Source organism: Ixodes scapularis, unplaced genomic scaffold (assembly GCF_016920785.2).
Source record: "Ixodes scapularis isolate PalLabHiFi unplaced genomic scaffold, ASM1692078v2 PGA_scaffold1__304_contigs__length_218370807, whole genome shotgun sequence".
Lineage (NCBI taxonomy): Eukaryota > Metazoa > Arthropoda > Arachnida > Ixodida > Ixodidae > Ixodes > Ixodes scapularis.
In genome coordinates this window covers 173,941,216-173,961,461 of record NW_024609846.1, presented here as the reverse complement: position 1 = coordinate 173,961,461, position 20,246 = coordinate 173,941,216, and the positions used below count along the sequence as shown (strand labels likewise).

The 20,246-nt window shown below is 48.9% G+C and overlaps 1 protein-coding gene across 1 annotated transcript; it reads left to right on the top strand.

The window, feature by feature from the left end:
- Positions 1–592: 592 nt before the first annotated feature.
- LOC115323212 (arylsulfatase I-like) lies at positions 593–20,001 on the top strand. The gene is made up of 3 exons (XM_040221462.1): positions 593–638; positions 17,193–17,635; positions 19,876–20,001. The coding sequence occupies exons 1-3, from the start codon at positions 593–595 to the stop codon at positions 19,999–20,001; spliced, it is 615 nt and encodes a 204-aa protein (XP_040077396.1).
- The last annotated feature ends 245 nt before the right edge of the window (positions 20,002–20,246 follow it).

Sequence of the window (20,246 nt, the reverse complement as noted above, 5' to 3'; positions counted from 1 at the left end):
AAACTGAAGAACCTTCGTATCATTCTCATCAAATTATAACAAAAAAAAAAAATCCAGCATGTTTTGACTATATTTAGCAAACTGTTAGACGCGCAGCATGTGTTGCTAATGGGCTGAGCAGATGCTCAAAGCATGTGTGACGTCGCGTGACGTCATGGGGTCACGGGACACAGTAACGTCACAGAATCACGTGATCTCATCAGGACACGTGTGTCTGTGTAATGCCGGAGTGCAACCCAGCAACGTGACGGTTTTCTAATAGGATTCGGCGGATACAAAACAATAAAAAGACATTCTGCATTAAATGGTATCGCAGCGTTGTCATGTGTCACATTCTATTAAAGGTATGGTGGATGCACTTGACCAGTCAATCGGAACGATCATGGAGGCGCTTCAAGAAGCTGATTTGATCGGCAATACAATCGTGGTGTTCACCTCGGACAACGGCGCCCTGCCGTGGGGTGTCAAGTCGAACCGTGGCTACAACTGGCCCCTGAGGGGGGGCAAGTTCACGCTTTGGGAAGGGGGGCTCCGGACCACCACTTTCATCTGGAGCCCACTGCTCGAGATGAGCCGCCGAGTCTCCAACCAGATGATGCACATCGCCGACTGGCTTCCCACGCTCTACTCCGCAGCTGGTGAGACATTTGGGCTATCCAGATTCTGTGTGCTACTACACTTCGTTTCATTGTAAGTCAGAGCGCAGTCGAAGGTTGGAAGACATACAAACACCAACACACATTGTTAAAGCGGAAATGACCGGGAATTCACCACGTTTTATCGGCTTCCCTGGTGAAAGAACGCAGAGAAGAATGACGAACGCCATGGCGTCGTGCGTTTTGACGCGGTTTGATTGGCGGAAACTGCTCCTAGCGTCGTCTGCGCTCGGACGTGATGTGAAACAAAAGTAAACTCAATTTCAGGAATCTGGAACGTTTACCACGCTCTAAAAAAATGAAATTTCTACAAAGCATTCTGGAGAACGAATAGCTGCAATCTAAGGGGGGTGCTTGGCATATGACTAAGCTGAGGGTATATGTTAGTTCAGGTCTATCAAAACAGCCTACGCTGTGTTACTGGCCATGACGCGTCACCATGCATGCTCAATGGTACAGCGCGAATTAAAAGTTTTGGTGTAGATAATGTTTTCCACCTGGTCAATCGCCGTGCATCCTCCGCAGATCGCAGCCAATGGTTCTTCCAATTGTGCTTTGCGAGAAAGTAGATGCTCCATATTTCTTAGAGTGCAACCACTGACATCTCAAGTAGTTCAGGAGCTGAAAACAGCGCAAAAAACGGCGGACCGGATGAAAGTAGACACAGACAGAACGCTGTTTTACCATGAAACATGACTAAACAGAAAACAATTAAAGGGGCCCAGTGTACTAGAAATAAATGCTAAAGTTGAAGCTTGGGCAAGTTGTTACGGCATACTTCAAGATATGAAAACAGCGCAAGAAACGACGGTTTGGATGAAGGTGGACACAGGCAGAACGCTGCGTCCGACTTTTTTTGCGGTGTTTTTATCTTCTGAAGTATGTCGTACCAACTTGCCCAGGCTTCAACTTCAGCATCTGAAGTAGTGCAGGGCATTGTACTAATTAAGTATAAAGCAGGACATTGACCTCGGCGACAACGCGTGCTTGCTTAGTACGTTGAGCGCGGGGTGAGGGTGGTGTATCCAATCCCGTTGAGTTGTGGTCGAGCATACGTCGAACAGACGGACCGTTATGTCAACGACCGAGCGCGCCAGTACGCTCTGTCGCTGAGATCAACTGTGGGGGGAGGGGGGGACCTTCATTAAAAAAAAAAAAAAAAAACAGCTCGAATACCACACGGTATTCGCGCTGTGTGACTTGCATGTGTAAGTGAAACTTGTCCATATCACGATTCTGGGGAAAGGGGCTGGTAAAACTGCAAGAAAATTGACGGAAGCGTTTGAGATAGGAATAGAAGGCGCAACATGGGGGGGGGGGGGGGGGGGGGGGGCGTCAGTCAAACTTCAGTTTGTTTACATAAGATGAGGTAGCCTTTTTGAAGCGCATGTCGATGAGATAGTGATGTTGATGGTTAGTTTGATGTTTTTCCTTTTTTAAATAATCTGTTGAAGTCCCGCGCTTGTCCCGTCTGCACCTTCCTGGTCTTTGTTTTTTTAATATGTGTGCGCCGTTTTAGGTTTTGAATTGCAGCAGACAGCAACCAGTTTAAATTGATATCCGGCCATGCATTCCAACAGGTGAAAATGGGCGTATATTTCTTTGCGCTTGATAACAGAGCAAATATCACGAAAAATTCTAACGTAATAAATAACTTGCAGTGATGGAAGTGCTGCACCACTTGCGCCAAATTGCGCCATGGACGAAAGTTTGCTACATCTTGCGACAAAGTGTCATCTTTGCTACGAATTGTGCCACATCTGCGTAGATGGGCTTAAGCATCGTAAAAGTCAGCGGAAAAAAATTATACAAAAAATTAGAGACGTTTACAAATCTCTGTAACGCGAAATTAGAGTGCAGCTCTTGAGGAGGAGGAGGAAAGGGTAGGGAAGGAAGGGTATGCCCCTCTTCATCCTCTGTGCCCTCTAGTCTTTTCCTCCTTCTCTCCTTTTCTCCTCTTTTTTTCTCTCCCCTCCTGCTCCTCTTCTTTCTCTTCTCCGTACCTTCCCTCCTCCTCCTACACATGTGACGTCAATTTTCCCGCCAAATGTAGCGAAGAAACTGAAATTTTTCATAGGTGACGTGACAACAAGACACCAAATCATTTGACGCCATTTTCCTCGATGAATTTAGCGGGAAAACTGAATTGTTGTTGAGGTCACGTGACGTCAATTTTGCCGCTACATCTAGCGAAAAAATTTAATTTGTTCATAGATGACGTGACACCAAGTCATGTGACGTCATTTCCCCATTAAATTTAGTGGGGATGCTGAATTGCTGTTAAGGTCACGTGATATCAATTTTCCCGCTAAATTTAACGGGAAATCAAATTGTTGTTTGCGTCACGTGACGTCAATTTTCCCGTCAAATCTAGCGTAGAAACTGAATTTGTCATAGGCGACACCAAGTTCCCCCCCATGTGGCGTCACTTTCCCCACTAAATTTAGCGGGTAAACTGAGTTGGTGTTGAGGTCCCGTGACGTAAATTTTACCGCTAAGCTTAACGGGGAATTGAATTGCTGATCAGGTCAAGTGACGTCAATTTTCTCGCTAAATCTAGCGGAGAAACAGAATTTATTCATAGGTGACGTAACACCAAGTGTGACGTCATTTCTCCCGCTAAATTTAGCGGGGAATTGAATTAGTGTTGGAGAAACGTGACGTCATTTTTTCCGCTAAATTTAGTGCGGTTACGTCGATGCCGACGGTGACGCCGACGCCGCGAAACTCAGAAACGGGTCCCTAAGAGCTGCGCTCTAATCGGCGTTCTACAGCGTCTCTGCTTACCGTATAGTTGGTTTCATTTAGCTAAGAGCACAGTCGAAGGCCCGAACACATACAACATTGAAAACAAACTAAAAGCGCAAGTTACAAGACATTCTCTGCGCTTGATTTAGTGAATGAACGAGAACACGCACATGAGGATGGACGAAGCCATGATTTTGCGCTTTGACGCTGTTTGGTTGCTCCCTTTGGCTGATAACGGCAGCTGCTCTGATAATTAAGATGAAACCACGCATAGAGGCTTCTCGTCAACCGCGGTAACCTAATTATACGCCGGCGGGTTGATCGCCGACATAGTCTAAATTTCCAGACGATGTCGGTGGGAGACGCTGCGAGCTGCCTGAGATTAGAGTTCCTGTATAGGCTCCCTACGGGAGCCAGAGTTGCGCGTTCACCCCTGGAGCGCCGGCTTTCCTGCACGGCATGCGGAGTCTGGTCCTCACGTGGCTGAATTCGGCGAATAGCGGCGCCGCGCATTCGAGGCGCGAGGCGCGCTCAAAAGCAGGGGAACGTAGAGTAACTGTATATGCTCCACTTGCGGGGCAGAGTACCGCAATGGTGCCATTCTGGAGCCAAGCACTGCGGGAAGCCATGTTCGGATTTTGCAGGGGCACGGAGGCGCAGACGCGAGGCGCCGCGCTGCGGAAGGAAAATAGTGCGGCGTGCGGCGACGAGCCGCCCATATGTCGTGATCGTTGTCCCGCCGTTTCCTGTCTCCCTCTCGCAAAAAGCGCACCCACGTACGCACCCGCGGGTCGCGTGTGAAGTAAAGTCAAGTCGCTGTTGCTGGGACGCAGATAGCGTCGTGAGCCCGCTGTCTGCCTAACTTTCGGAGGACCTTTCCCCTCGAGCGAGCGCAAGAAGCAAAAGAACGCAGGCTTCCTTATTTTCCTCTCCTGTTTAATCGAAAAGCAAGTGTTTTTTGTGTTTTTTTCAGCAGGCAGTTTACTTGATATGATGTAGACGGAACAGTGCTTTACCTTCTTCTGTTCCAATTATATGCGAATCTGGGGAATGTCGAGCACCACGGTGCTCCAAAATTTGGGAGATGCCGCAAGGCGCAAACTGTCTAATATATATATAAAAAAGTCCACCGACGTTCCACTTTCATTGCGGATAAGTCTTTGAAAACACAGTCTAATTCGTTGCTGGTGCAAAAATGATGCCGAGATTGACTGTTTTCCTATTGACCAGCATATTCCGCCCCTTGAATAGGGCAGTAGAGCTCTGTCTACTTTCAGTGTGTGACACCAACCTGCATCTCGCTTTCTCTTGTAGTATTTTGAACATTTTTCTGAACCCCTTAAACGGTTTTACTGCCACCGACACGGTCCCTTGAAGAAATTGCGAATAGGCGCAGCACTAACAGTCTCTAAAACATGTTTATTGCCACAACTGCCTGCAGAAATCTTTTGGGGTATTGTAAAAGGGCAGACAATGATTAAAAATGATCTTCCCATACGAAAAAGCCAGACGAGGCGGCGTCTCACATCGTGTCTCCCCGTCGGAATCCGATACAAGCTCTTGCCGCTGTCTGCGCGATTTGTTCATTTGGTAACACTACAGCCTGCCATTTTCACGGGGCTTTTTCTACGCGCGTGCAAACTTCAATGCGGTAAACGACGCAGCGGTTGACGAAAACGCTGTCCCCCCGCTTTCAAACGAGAGCTCCCCGACTCGCCAAGATGGCCGGATGTGCCGGTCGCGTATCGGTATCGCGTATCACTCCGCGAGAGCCGCAAACGCGGGGAACGCGATCGTCGTCCGTGTTGTCTGCTTCACATACCCTGAAATCGAATGTCTCAAAACATCGCTCGCGTTATAAAAAACGGGATTGTACTGTACCCAGCTGATACACGTAGTGTTCAATGACTTAGGAAGCTTTCGGTTCGTTAGAGTTTGGCCTAGGATCTATATTTCGCGAACGCAAAGCGGAAAATGTGTTGCCCCCGAAACTCGGCGCTCTGGAAGGCCGCTTTCCCGCACGAAGGTCGGATCCAGTTCTGCGCACGTGACCTCTCCTCCGCCAATACGGAGATGGCGGCGAAAGGAAAAGGAACGCGATACCCTGGGTCTGCAAGCAGAGCCTATACAGTTACTCTAGGGGAACGTACGCCGGGGCGCGCGCGACGTCTTCTTTCCTGCCCGACACTTGATCCGGCTCCTCACGTGATTGGATCTCGGCGAATAGCGGCGCGGCGGCACGTGGAAAACAGACGCGCAACTCTGCCTCTCGTAGGGAGCCTATACAGGAACTCTACCGGAGGTCGCGGACAAGCTTCACATGTGCTACGCGGTGTTTTCTAAGGTTCGGCCAGAGAGTAGTACTTTTTTTGCTCAAACAAGTGTTCGAGTGATCTCGCGAAGTGATCCGGACTCTTCCGGCACCTACATCAAGTCGGTGAGCGGAAAACCTTTTGATTTACCGAACCCTTCCTGGTTGACTCCCGCGAGGGCCGGCTAACTCTCGATAGGCTTAGCAGCCCCAGGCGAGCCGAGTCTGGGAGATCCGAGAAGGCCTCCACGTTTAGCCTAACGTAATGGAACTTTCGAGTGCGGCATGCGGACAAGCTTGACTATGGCTCAGGACCAAACAAGAGACCCGGTACCGTAAAGATTATTGGCTACAACCCCGAGGAGATGGACCACATCACGCTAGATCCGACGCGGCAGCCGCTACCTGATGACTGAGTCCCGGAAGACTTTCCCGAGAACAGGGACGCTGGACTCGGCAACGATTGGGTTCAAGTGTTAGATAAAAAGAAAGAACAGAGGGCGAGAGCAGCAAACGCTCACCGCTGTTGTGAAAGGCCCCCGGACTTGGCCTTCACCTGTCGCCAACGTCAGCAAAGCCTATTGACACGATGGGCCCCGGCGCTTGCCGACGGCGCTAGACAGTCACGTTCGGGTTCCCGAGACCGACCCTTGAGTCATCGGGCCCGTGGTGGCTTTCGAGGAGTGCTCCAAACACAAAAACAACATCTCCCGGAGGCCACGAGACCGTCTGGGACCGCCAGCATTCGGAAGGAGAAGCACCGGCGTGCGTGTGCGTGCCTGTGTGTGTGTGGGTCCGTCGGTGTTGGGTTTCAGCAAGAGCGTCGATTCCTTGCATCAGCCGCCGAAGCGGGGCAAGAACGTGGAGGGATTGCATCATCTGCCCTTGGCGAAAGAACACCCGGAAATTGCATCAGCCTAACTTCGAACACCATGTGAACGCCTGGAAGGCTCCCCTCTCGCTCCGCGGGCCTTCTCGCCCGCGGAGGGTTATATAACATGGGCTCAGAGAGCCCGAAGTCGCCGACTGCCGACTGCCGATTGCCGATTAACCAGTCGACCATGCTACTTGTATATTTTCTGTATATAAAAGTTATACTTTATTACTCCCACTCCAGGCCTGTTTCCTCGGGGACATGCTAGCAGCGAGCCACAGCCTCGACTAGTGGGTCCGCGCCTGAGGTCGTCACCCTCCCAGACGCTACAACTGGTGGCAGCGGTGGGATCGACTTCGCCGGACCATGACTTCTTGTGTGGGTGAGTGCCCGGCCCTTTCTTTCTCAATCTGCCAGACCCATTGGCTCTAAGTTTTGCCTATGGGGGTTGAAGATAGTCGTTGTCAGAAGGACTGTGTGACCGTTCTGACGCGAGCAATTTTGTGGGAAAGAGAGCCAGCACAAGCTAGATCATGAGTCTGGAGGCATTCCGCTTGCGTGAGTTGGTACAAGTTTGTACCAAATTAGGAATCGATTTGGGGCAGACGAGAAGAAAACCGCACATCATAGAACTCCTTCAGGCCGAAGCCGTCAGCATTGAGGAGTTCACAGAGGCTCTGGAGGAGGTTCGCGGAAAGGAGCAGGAGGAACGCAGAAAGCGGGCCGACGAGAGGGCTCTCGAGACTGCGAGATGGGAACTCGAAAAGCGCGAGTATAAGCGCGAAATGGAGCGGCTCGACTACGAGTTTGAGCAGCTCGAGCTCGCGAAGAAAACGCGGGAGTTGGAGTCTTTTCGCCGGGCGACAAGAGGCGTTGAAGGGGTGACAGGGAAGGCGTGTCAGGGAAAGGAGAAAGTGGGAGCTGGGGACAGAGAGATGACCGAAAACCAGCGTCTTTCTCCCGACACGAATGTCGCCGTTCTTCGCAAGCCCGACCCAAACTCCGAGCGCCGGGACGGTGAAAGTGACGTGGAAGCAGCGACAGAATTGGTGTGTCAGGAAAAGAAGAAAACCGAAGCTGGGGACAACGAGGTGACCGGAAACCAGCGGGGTTCTTCCGACGCGACCGACGTTGTTCCTCGCAAGACCGACGCCGTTCCGCACAAAATCGACCCCGAGCTGCGGGAGAAAGAAGAGAAGGCTCTTCGGGCGTCCAGCTGCGACTTCCCGGAGGACGGAGGCGACGCCAAGACGGAGACGACGCCGGGGAAGTCCAGCCAGCTCATGGAGAGCAGCGCCAAAATGCCGGAGATAGCGGTCCAGCAAACGAGCCAGGGTCCTGACCGCTCTGATCGGCACCCGTGCGGCTTCATGACCAAGCCCACGGTGCCGTCGCAGGAGTCCAAGCGGCCCACCAGGAGGGAGGTAATTGAGATTTCGTTCGACGAGATCAATCAGTCCTGCCTGGTGCGGTTGCAGAACCCCGACTCCAGACCATCCACAGAGTCCAGGTGCCAGGAGAACATCGACGAGTGCGCGTCCGGCAGCGAGTCGTCATCGAGGTTGGAGGATGGGAGACCCCAAGTTGGCCATCCCAAGGGATCTGCAACCAACGGCGGCTGCGCGGGCAAAGGACCCACCTGGGACACGAAGGAGCCCAGGCTGGACAAACCAGACCGGACGCAAGTGCACCTGAGGACGTCGTCGTGCTCGCAGCATTGTAGATCTGAGACCAAGAACTCGGATGCAATCATGAACAAGCGGCCGAGACCAAAAAGGAAGAGGCAGCGCCGGATCAGCGTTGTACGTTCTGGCAGCAACGCTTCCTGCAAAGAACGTCAAGGCAAGCACGACGAGCGCCACCCCAAGAAGAGGACGCGGTCCTCGAAGCTGGGAGCGGGAAAACTCCAGGACCTCCATCCGAACAAGCCACGAACCTACAGCTCAAGTGCGAGCAAGGAGCCTGGAGAAGGTACCAACGAGCCTGGGACGACTCAGCGAGGTTCCAGACGGAAGCACAGTTCATCGCCCGTGGTTCAACGTGGTGTCACGTCGGACGTGGAGACCAAGGGAGATCTCTGGGACTGCAACTTTGTGCCTGCACGCAAGTCCAAGGAGAAGAACTTGAACAGTCCGAGTGATGCCAAGAACAAACAGGGCGTGGGTTAGAGGCAAAGAATGACTTTCGACGGAAAAGGGAGGGCTAAACGTGGTTTTTTTAGTGTTATTGAGCCGACTATGTTATTCGGCAAGTTTATTAGCTTTTCATTTTTCGAGAGTCCGAGTTTTGCGTTTCGTTCGGCTTTAGCTCGTTGTGTTGACGGTAAAGTTCCTTTAAAGCGGTTTTATATGCGGTAGAGTTTGCTTTATGAAGGATGCTCGAATATAATAGGGATATGCCCTATATGAGTTACATTACGGTTTGTAATGTGTTTTTTTTTCACGGGAGTCCGTTTTACTTTGGGTTGAGCGTTAGAGGGCTTTTATTAGTCTGCAAAAGTTTCTTTCGCTAAAGCAACCTGGCAGAGGAAATAAGTTTCTTTGTGCGTGTTTTTCGTTGACAGAATAGTACGGAACTTTCGCGAGGCAATTGTTTTGTTGTTGTTGTTCGTTTTGGTTTTGGTCTGGCGGATTTGAGAGATTGGGGGCTGGGCGCTTGCCTGCGCGGAGTTTGGTTTGGTGTTGTTGGTCTTTGTTACGGCCACTTCGCAGTGTGGACTCCAGCCTGGACCTCAGTCGCCAGACCAGCCGTGAGACCACGTCTTTCAAGGGACCAGTGTGGACTGCTCCCCCTCAAGACTCTCTCCCCGGCGGCGGAGGAGCTGTTGTGAAAGGCCCCCGGACTTGGCCTTCACCTGTCGCCAACGTCAGCAAAGCCTATTGACACGATGGGCCCCGGCGCTTGCCGACGGCGCTAGACAGTCACGTTCGGGTTCCCGAGACCGACCCTTGAGTCATCGGGCCCGTGGTGGCTTTCGAGGAGTGCTCCAAACACAAAAACAACATCTCCCGGAGGCCACGAGACCGTCTGGGACCGCCAGCATTCGGAAGGAGAAGCACCGGCGTGCGTGTGCGTGCCTGTGTGTGTGTGGGTCCGTCGGTGTTGGGTTTCAGCAAGAGCGTCGATTCCTTGCATCAGCCGCCGAAGCGGGGCAAGAACGTGGAGGGATTGCATCATCTGCCCTTGGCGAAAGAACACCCGGAAATTGCATCAGCCTAACTTCGAACACCATGTGAACGCCTGGAAGGCTCCCCTCTCGCTCCGCGGGCCTTCTCGCCCGCGGAGGGTTATATAACATGGGCTCAGAGAGCCCGAAGTCGCCGACTGCCGACTGCCGATTGCCGATTAACCAGTCGACCATGCTACTTGTATATTTTCTGTATATAAAAGTTATACTTTATTACTCCCACTCCAGGCCTGTTTCCTCGGGGACATGCTAGCAGCGAGCCACAGCCTCGACTAGTGGGTCCGCGCCTGAGGTCGTCACCCTCCCAGACGCTACACCGCTCAAGCGCACGAACGGATCTACGCGCCAGCGACCGGAATTAAACCTTTCCCGAACAAGCCTCTGCGACTGCCGATACTTCACGAGTTCAAGTCCAAGATCGTCGCTAAGCCCAAGGAATTGGTTGCACTCAAGCTATTCAAGACTCACATGAAGACTCACACTCACATACCTTGGACACTGCAGAAGGAACTCAAGGCAAGATCCGTGAATCGCCTACTTGAAGCGCAGAACATTATCATGGTATACAACAACGAGTGGGACGACGCGGTCGTGCTGGCCGGAATCAAGGGTCTTCGCTTCTCGGTCGGGTGCCTGGAGGTGGGAGCCTACCACGTCACACCAAGTGAGGGCACATGCCGCGGGGTGATCCTCGGGGTCCGGACGGAATTCACGAATGAGGAAATATTGCGAAGGACGGGAGCCAAAAGGTTTGAGGTTCTCGACGCGAGGAGGAGGGCAGGTCACAGTCAGTCGTCATCACCTTCGCCAGGAAGCAAGTTCCATACACGGTAGACTTCGAGTGGATAGAGACGCCGTGCTTCATCTAGAAAAGGACCAGGGCGCGGCGTGCCTCAACTGCGGGGAAGTCTGCCACAGGGCAAACGTTTGCCCAAACCCAGGGCATTCGCCTGCACGCTCTGTGGAACTGCCGACGCAGCGTAGGAACTCCAGTGTACACCGAAATATTCTTTGTGCCGGAGGGTTCACCATAACTACGACAGGTACTGCCCCGAAAACGTTTCCTAACCGAGCCAACCAAGCAGAGCGCCGAGAAGGAGCCGGAGCTAGCAGTCGGGAGAACGGCTGGTGCGATGACCCTCGAGGGAGTCGTCGCACGGCGAATGAAGGTCGCGCTCGAGGATCTGCCAACGGTATACGTCACAGAGTAGGGGTAGTACTCCCCCGATGCGACGCAAACGAAACAAGAAGGGGAAGAAAGCCGGAACGAAACCGAAGAACGAGACTGGTATCACGGGGAATGCGGGGCAAACCGAGCGGCCAGTTCTCGCACCAGGGACCCAAGCGAGCAAGCAAGGAATGCAGACCAGCCTCGCACTGCAACTGCGGGAGCTCAAAAGAGAACTGGGCCAATGTGAAATATCAAATCTAAATAAAATACTATTGCTTCAAAGGAGAGTGTTACGCTTTATTGGAAATCTTCATTATTTATTCCACACCGAAACATTATTTCAAAAATACAAAATTATCATTATATATCGATTGTATGGATACCTTCTGACTAGGTCATTTTGTTTTTCATCACCAGAAGTGATTGGTTCTTGAGGCATACATCAAATTTAACCAGAAATATAACCACCATCCCCACCCGCTGCTCGGAGGAATGGAGGGTGTCCTGTTATCGTACAAATTACGGCTTGCAGTCCCTTCCTTATAAATTACACTTATTACTCAATAAATATTTTATACATAATCTTGACATTTATAGTTTAGATCGTAAATCACTGTACCTACGTTTTGTGTAATATGTATCAAGTTATTTTAACCTTTTAGCTAACGCGTTTTTTGCATATATGTTACCCTGATTCTTTTTCCTGCTTTTTGATCACCATCTGCCAAGCTCTCGGGGCCCGGACCTAGTCAAGCCAACAAAGATTGGCTTTTCCGTCCGCGGCTCAGGCATCTATACTTGCAGATGCAAATAAACGATTTGATGTGAAAAAACAAGTCTACGAAGAGGCCAAAAAAGAAAACGAGCGGCTTCAGTTGTCCACGAAAACTGCGAAGCCAAGAGAAGAGCTCGCGCAACTCTCAACATCTATCGCGGAGGCCATTGCTCGAGCGGTGCAAGATATCAAGCAAAGTCAACTCAAGTTCCAGGAACACATCACCAACCAGCTGATACAGCTTGCGCAGGGGGTACAGGAAGTGGAGGAACAGAACAGAGAGTTGGCATTTCAGCACCACAACCTCATGCAGACTCCAGACATCAAAATAAGAAAAGTCGGAGAGGGATAGCTGGAATCGAAACAATCGGATAGGGACTCATGCACAAACCAGAAGTAAAAAATATGGCAATGGAACTGCCGGTGGATAGGGCGCAAGCAGGCTAGCCTCAGCCTACGGGTGCCTCAGGAAGCCAACCCTCCGGCGGTGATCATACTACAGGAACCTGGGAAGAAAACCGTACAGATTAAGGAATACGTGACCTACGAATCGGACCAATGCGTGGCTACCCTGGTGTACAAATAGTATTCGACAGCTAAGCAGGAACTGGAGAGCCAAGGGAGTTCGTACTGGTTTCTCACGGTGATCCCCCACCAACAGAAAGAGATGCGGACTGCACACAATGAATGTCTACAGCAACCCGAAGGACCAAAGAACCGACATTCAGCAACTGATCTCCGAAGCCGTGCGGGGGGCAGACAGGGAGCCGGTCGTTATTGCCGGGGACCTCAATGCCGCCCACTCGGCTTGGGGGTACAGCTTTATCACGCCCAAGGGAAGATGACTGGCGGAAGCTATCAACCGGGCATGTGTCTCATGTTACTGTCGGACCCGGATCACCACACGAGGGTGGGAACCAGCTCTTACCGGGACAGCTGCCCGGACCTGACGCTAACCAAGAACATACGGGACGCAAAATGAAAGAATCTTGGAGAACAACTGAGCAGCGATCACAATATACTGGAAAAGCCCGTGCACCAGACTGGATAGGCAAGAAAATTTGGGAGGGTTAAAATCGTAGATTGCAACAAGTGGTAAAAACACCGGGGCATCTCGTCGGGCTACCATCGACAATATTGAAGACTGCACCAGAAACTTGGTTAACAGCGCGGAACCCCTCAAGAAGGAGCTGGAGCGCACTGAGAAGGACCCGGAGGTGAACCCGCATGTTCTACACTTGTGGGAGTCCCGGCGAGCACTCACCAAACGCTCGAGGTGGCAACGCTACAACAAAGCTCTCAAGAAGAAAATAGGTGAACTGACCACAAACGTCGACGAGTACGTTGTTGTCCTGTGCAGGCCAAACTCGTATGACGTCTGCAGCAGCACACAGGGCAACCTCGGACTCGCCCAAACATGGAAACTTCTCCGCGCCCTCATCTACCCGGAGAAGACGAGAACGGCCACGACCAATCGTCTCAAGGAGTTGGTGTACAAGGTCAAAGAATCGCAGGACCAAATAAGACAGCTTTGCCAAGAGATACACCTGCTTAAACTCAGGCGTCACCCAGCCTGAGTACAACGAAGTACATGAAGAAATCCGCTGCCCCGGATCCGGACGCCATCACGGCCAAGCGCCTATAAAACATGGATGAGGGGGCCCTAAATGAACTGGTACAACATTTTGACAGCTAATAGACCAAGGTATCGCGCCGGACGTGTGGAAAAGGGCTGAAGTGCGGTTTATACCCAAGCCGAAGAAAGAGCTGAATATAGAACCTTCGCCCCATCTCTGCTAACATAGTGCATGGGGAAGGTCTTTGAAAGGGTCATCAACTCGAGATTAACAAGATACATTGAGAAGAACTCTTCTCTTCCCAACACACAATTCAGATTCAGGCCGCATACCTCCACAAAGGGTGTACTCTTCTGGCTGTACAAAGACTTGTTTGAGTAACCCTAAAGGCCCAGCCGAGGTGCAAACTCGAGTGTCCCTTCTGCGGGTCACTTGGGCGGACGCATATCACCTCACCCGTGCCTGCCGGAACATCGCCCGACTGGACCAAATACAAGACCCCAAGGACTTCTCTAACTATGAATAAAGAAGTTTTCAACAACAGACAATGTCGACGATGTCAGAAGCTAAAAGTTGCCAGAAAACATTGTATTGTAGTATTTTTATAATGCGATTAAATGCAAAGGTGCAAGCGAGCTGAACAAGAATGACGAAAATAATCCCTGGAGATTTCCAGGGGTTATTTTCATCGGCCTTGTAGTAGGATGGTGACTACTGTGCTAATACAAAACCAGAACCCAGGGTCTTGTACTCCTGATGAGATGACTTTATTATCATGTCTGCCGCATGCCTCCGTACCGCCTCTCACCGAAGCCCCCTCGTCGAGCTTCACCGCTTTGCACCGGAGTGAAACGACGGCTGACATGGCCGAGCGCCTCGGTTGGCGCGATAGGCTCGGAAATTATGCTCAGTGCTATCACAGGCCTGCAGCTGTTGATCGAAAGAGCAGCGAACTTTGACTTAACTCTGGTTCAATACTGCTAATGAGCCGTGCCACTTTTAATGCACAATTGTAGGTTAGGTATTCGTAATATTTGGTGGTGGTTTTTTTTTTTTAAGTGTATTATATTTGAATTGTGTTCGGCAGGTTTATAAAACTTGGAGGCCGTATTTGTTTATAGACCTGTTAGCGGATATGCCGTTTTTTTTTTGTATTTTTGCAGAAATAAGTTTTACGTGCTACAACTACCCGGTGTAACTGTGGGAGGGGAGAGAGGCTTTATCCCAACTGAATAGTTGCGCTATGAATCATGTTTTACCCATTTTAGTACCCATTGTAAAGTTAATCTGCTCTGACCAGAGCCCTATTCCGTAGAAGTGGGCTTTGTGGTCTTTTTGCGCCTTGTCTATTTTAATTGCAAAAAGGTAATAAACAATGTGCTCCAGTATCAAAAAAGAATTCTCAGTCATCAAATGTGAACTCGTTTAACGATACTATCATTTTTTTTATTTTTATGTGATATGTTAACAGATATTGACATCTGTTCCAAAAGCGTCAGTGGCTGCTCCAGACAAATATTTTGCTTGCTAAGTATCATTTGACCCCTAAAATGTCAAATGCTCCTTTATCACTGAGCTCGAAACATTTCTCAATCACGTAAACGAAAACATGGGTCAGTTAGAGTGTTTTTCTTACAAATTTATGGCATTAAACACAGGGCTATAATAGATTCATGCCTGTTTTTTTTTTGTGCATTGTTAAACACTGTTAGCGCGGACACGGCGTCAGCGATTTTTTGCAGGGGGGATTAACGTGCCAAACGAACAGTATCTGTAAAATCAGGAGATACTGCAAGAAGTAACCTGTAACACTGGATCAGTAACTGCATGTGCACGTAGACGATCGGTTAAAATAAAAAGTTGGCCACGTAATTAAAGCCCGATTTGCAAAAATTAAGTTTTGTTTTATTCTTTTTGGTGATGCATTTGTACGAAGATCTTTAGCTCTCGCGTTCAAAACATTATATGCACGCTTGAAAGTTAAAAAAAAAATAGAGAGAAGAGAAAAAAAAAACAGGTGCCCGATTAAAAGCTACCCTAAATGTGAAATAATAAAAAGAGACACCTTTCATCGCCCACATAGCTCATTCTTTACGTTTTGAGTGATCTTTAAGCGCTGGTAAAGTTGCACGCACCTTGGACACACTTTACATTCCTTTCATTTGTTAGTTTGCGTAGCTTCGTCGCTCGTCTTTACACTCTTGCTGTGGAACACAGGTTTGGGCCTGAAATATAGCGAAGTTTAACATTGTTCACTGAGAAAGGAAAATGCAGTAACTGTAATTACATGTTTGCGATATAAATAAGGTACTACATACTTTTCGCTACGACCCAAGTAACAGAGGTGATTCCTGTTATTCCCCGGCAGATAGACAAAACGCACACGCGTTTCCCCATAGGAATGTACAGGAGGACCGCAAAAGAAGGCTGGTTGCTGTCTGCTTCAATTTGTATCACGGACCTCGCGTAGACCCTAGCGCCAGTTGGACACCTAGCGTATTCCGCTCTAAGAAAAGCCCGTGCGCCTATTTTCCCGCTCAACACTCGGAGAGCCAATCACCGCAACTCACGGAGGCAGCTCAGCGAATGGCCATGCCGGGACATGTGTTTAACTCAACTCATGTTGCTCGTTTTCTAGTCGTTAGATCTTATTTCCGTGTTCGGATAGGCCTTCTGAAACTGAATTGTATTTTGCAGAGAGTACACCCACTTTGCTCTTCAGGACTTGCATGTGGGAATCTAATATCTCTCTCCTAGGCTTTAGTGTCAAAAGCTTATCGATTCTAGCAGGCACTCAAAGAAGTCTATCAATACAAATGTTTGCCCTCGTGGCCAACAGAGCATCAAGTTCCTAGGCAAAAAGGCGTAGGCTGAGCCGTGACTTCTGTTGCACCATCTTGCAAGTTGTTCAGCGAAAATAGTGTTCCACTCTGATATCCGCTTCTGTTATTTTACGTAGGGCAAGTCTTTCAGTACCACGTCCCAGGGTTTGCTGTACCATGTATGCATAAAAGTTTTTAGAAACCCTAGCGCAAGACTGACCCAAGTGATATCCAGATTTCTGCACTCAGCACAAATTTATCTTCTTTAGTGAACGTTTTTAGACAGGCAACATACCCTTTCATGTTGCACATATCACGCAACAACTGACGGCACAACACTTCGGCCGCTGACTGCTAGCGAGGGTTCATATTCTAACAAGGGTTCAACCGTAGTCTCACCTATCAAAAGAAATACAAGCGAGTTGGCGAAATTGCATCACAACGCTTCGCCACCGACTGCGTTCTTCTCTGCGATGAAGCTGTCTTTTATCGTGGCCTCTTTTTCGGCTCGGCGACCAGCGAGCATGTGCTGCTGAAGCATACCCCGCTGATGTGACCCGGGGGCCTGAAGAAAGTCATCGAAAGCGTAGATATGGACACTGTAGAGCCTCGTCACGGTAGAATCACGGTCCCCCAGCAATGCCGCAGCGACATCCTCGAGAACTGTTGAAAGAAATACAGGAGTGTTGGCGAGACTGTTTCACGACGTTTCTCCACAGAACGCGGAATGTAATCGAATGCACAAGGCTAAATATACTTTTGTATATACGATTACGCATTTAAACCAGGTTATGTTAAAGAGTTTTCTGTGCAAAATTCAAGAATAGGCAGCGCAAATTAATTTTCCTTCTTACGAATATTTGTATTTCTTGAACCATAACCATACACCATAAGCAGAACCGCCACCAATGTCTTTTATCTCTAATTATTTTGTGTATAAGCATCAACACCCTTTAAATTCTGAAAATATATTTAGACCACACTTATTTTAGCTGTTATTTTAGGTCCATACATACTTCCAGCCTCATTCGCCATTCATATCTATTAAAAAGCATATATTTTTTTTAATAGGTGGAGATCCTTCAACACTTGGTTCCATAGATGGCGTGAACATGTGGCATGCCCTTTCTCGTGCAGATGCATCACCCAGAAAAGACATCGTTCATAACGTAGATTCCAAGCTTAATTTATCGGGAATTCGCGTGGGAAAATATAAACTCATCGTGGGGACATTCAACGACAGTTTGTACGACGGGCGCTTTAAGACGGTGCAAGGTCACGACCCGAGAACAGACCTGGATGTCCTAATGAAAAGTTCTGCGGCGAGCAAAGTTCTGGGGGCCTTGCATTCCTCCACTTCCTTGGAAGTTCCCTCGGGATGGCGGGAACAGGCGTCTATAAAATGTGACACCGACGCACCCGAAGACGAAGTGACTGCCAAAGACCACGTTTATTTATTTGACATAGAAAAAGACCCGTGTGAAATGGTCAACATTGCTGGAAAGAGCAAAGGGGTAAGTGTTTTACGGAGATAACTTTAAAACTCCTTTAAAAAAAGAGGTACACTATAGGGCGATTTCGGTAAATCTCCTTAACATTTTTAAAGCACAATATACGGCGAGCAAGTGTTCGGAATTGCGTCTTGAGCGCATTGGAACGTAATGAAAGGCACGCCAATCACAGGGCAATATAGAGAGCGCGTATATAACACGCGATAACGAGGCAGTCAAGCTCGCGCCGTCATTGGTTAAGGTTGGGGGTAAACAAAGGCGCGTGGGCGCATTTGGCGGGGGAAACAAAGGCACAAGGTTCGCAAGGTGCAGGCGAACTTGCCCGTCATATAATCACCGGTGGCTTAATAAACGCAAGGCGATGCTTTTTATGTTCACGCTTCTTGCTTTCTGATTGGTTCTCTGGCGTGCTTATTGGGTAATGGAGCATTTTTATTGGCCGAGGAAATATAGTGAGACGTGTTGTTCGTCGTCTCCGGCTTCCGAAAGATGTGCATAACCTAGCCCCGCGCTTCTTAAGCCGTCAACGTCTGTAGTACTTTCACGTTACTACTGAGCAAAGAGATTAGAAGGGTTGTATTGTAATCTTTCTTTTTTTTTTATTAAAGTTACATTAGCTTTTAAATGTCCAGATGCCCTCTAAAAAAAGGACTTGCGTCTACTTTTTTGCACAACACTCGAAGAGCCAATCACCGCAACTTCCGGTGGCAGCTCAGCGAATGACGATGCCGAAACATATGTTTATACCATAAAACGCAGTCGGAGTCGTGACATTAAGCAATTCATGCGTGAAGTTTTGCATTGCTCAATGTTACAAGTCGGAGTGCGTTTTTTGGTCTAAACATGTGTTTCGGCATCGTCATTCGCTGAGCTGCCTCCAAAGGTTGCGGTGATCAGCTCTCCGAGTGTTGTGCGGGAAAGTAGACGCACCGTTTTCTTTAGAGTGTAAAGTGCCATTTTGCGGTCGTATCACGTGGATGGTGCAGCCAAAATAACATGGTGGCTTCTTGCAAACGCGCTCGTGCCCCCTGCCCGAGAGCAACAGGTCTAGGGCGAGCTTCCCCGTTCCTTCGTACCCTGCATTTTACACCATCAGGATACCGGTTTTAGCAGCCTATTATTGTGAGTTCGCTCTGAGCATGGGCTGTAAACAACACCCTCAAATATCCGCCCAGTGAGTAGACCCTATACAACATACAAATGACATTTTGCAGCCAGATTCGAATGTGAGTCACCACGAGATCCGCGCTTCGAATGCCGCGTGGCAATGAGTTTAAGGAGAAACTCGGGCACGCGGCATTTGAACCACGGATATTGCGGTGACTCGGGCTTGCAGACTGTCCTTTGAATGACATATGAGCGGTGTGGACCCAGCTTAATAAATCTGGGCCGCAAACTTTTCTGCAGAACACTTGGGAAAGCCAGTAGCCGCAATCGACGAATGGAGCTCCGGGAGCGACGAGGCTGATAACAAGTTTACACCTAAAAATACTGTCGGCACTGTGACACTGATCTTCACGTTTCAGAGTTGTCAGTTTCACAGCGCACATTGTTTTTATTTAACAAGTTTTTGCCTAAAAAAAGTTTCGCGCATTGTTCATGCGCCGCGCGATGTGGTCCTTAAAAATTTGGTTGTCGGAGGAAGGCGCAGTGCTATAGGCTTTTGAAACGTGTACGTCTTGATATGATGACATATATATATAGATGTATATAGTCTAAAATGCACCCACATGTATCGTAATTTTCATAAAGAAAGAAATTAAGGATGCTCCGCGAGGACCAGGAATTTTTTCACTACGCTACTTGAGGTAACAACGAGTCAAAGAATTTGTAATTGGACTAGTTGGTACATCTTGAACTCAAAAAACGCCAAAAACCAAACAAACAACAAGGACAAAATAAAGAATTCGACGAAACGATGCGCTACTGTCAACTGAGTGAAAGTTCTCGCGAGATGAATTCAAACTCCTTATCTGATAAAAGGATTGGCGACGGGTTGATACAAGATTCATCGCCCTTCGCCCTAAATTTAAAAGCATTGAAGATTTTTCTTTCTGGTTTTCTTTCATACCTTCCCAATATCTGCGTATCATCGAGTACAGAAGAACATGTTCTCCATTAGTGTGTCGGCTGATCGACACCTGATTATCATGTAAGCGATCCAATACGAGGTGCCTAAATGCCGGAAATATACTCTGGAATAATCAACAAAAGTGAATGACGTGTTTTTTTTGTGCTTTTAGATACTTGCCGAGCTAATGCTCAAACTCGCAGCTCACGAACGACTGCAAGTAGAACCCTGCAATGTTGCTGAGGACCCAGCGACCTTACCGGAAGTGAATGGCGGCATTTGGAAGCCCATGGAATAGTCGATCACCCTATCCCCAAAGAATAACAAAAATATTAGTTGCATAAAAATATATATTTTTATTCTTTAGGTGGTAATAAAAAGCACAGAAAACGTTGTTTCCTGTCTCATTATCTTGATCATTTTCATAGCGTCAAGGACAAAATTATATTCCATCTTACAAACATCTGCAAAAAAGACAAAAGGCAGAGGCATTTTCCTAGCGTCACGGACAAAACTATACTCCATCTTACAAAAATACTATCT

What these genes read in the sequence shown, in the direction of transcription:
- LOC115323212 (XM_040221462.1), top strand. Translation starts at nt 593, where the DNA reads ATGATGCACATCGCCGACTGGCTTCCCACGCTCTACTCCGCAGCTG. An exon ending in CACGCTCTACTCCGCAGCTG is followed by an intron (nt 639 to 17,192) that starts GTGAGACATTTG and finishes TTTTTTTAATAG; the next exon opens with GTGGAGATCCTTCAACACTT. An exon ending in TTGCTGGAAAGAGCAAAGGG is followed by an intron (nt 17,636 to 19,875) that starts GTAAGTGTTTTA and finishes TTGTGCTTTTAG; the next exon opens with ATACTTGCCGAGCTAATGCT.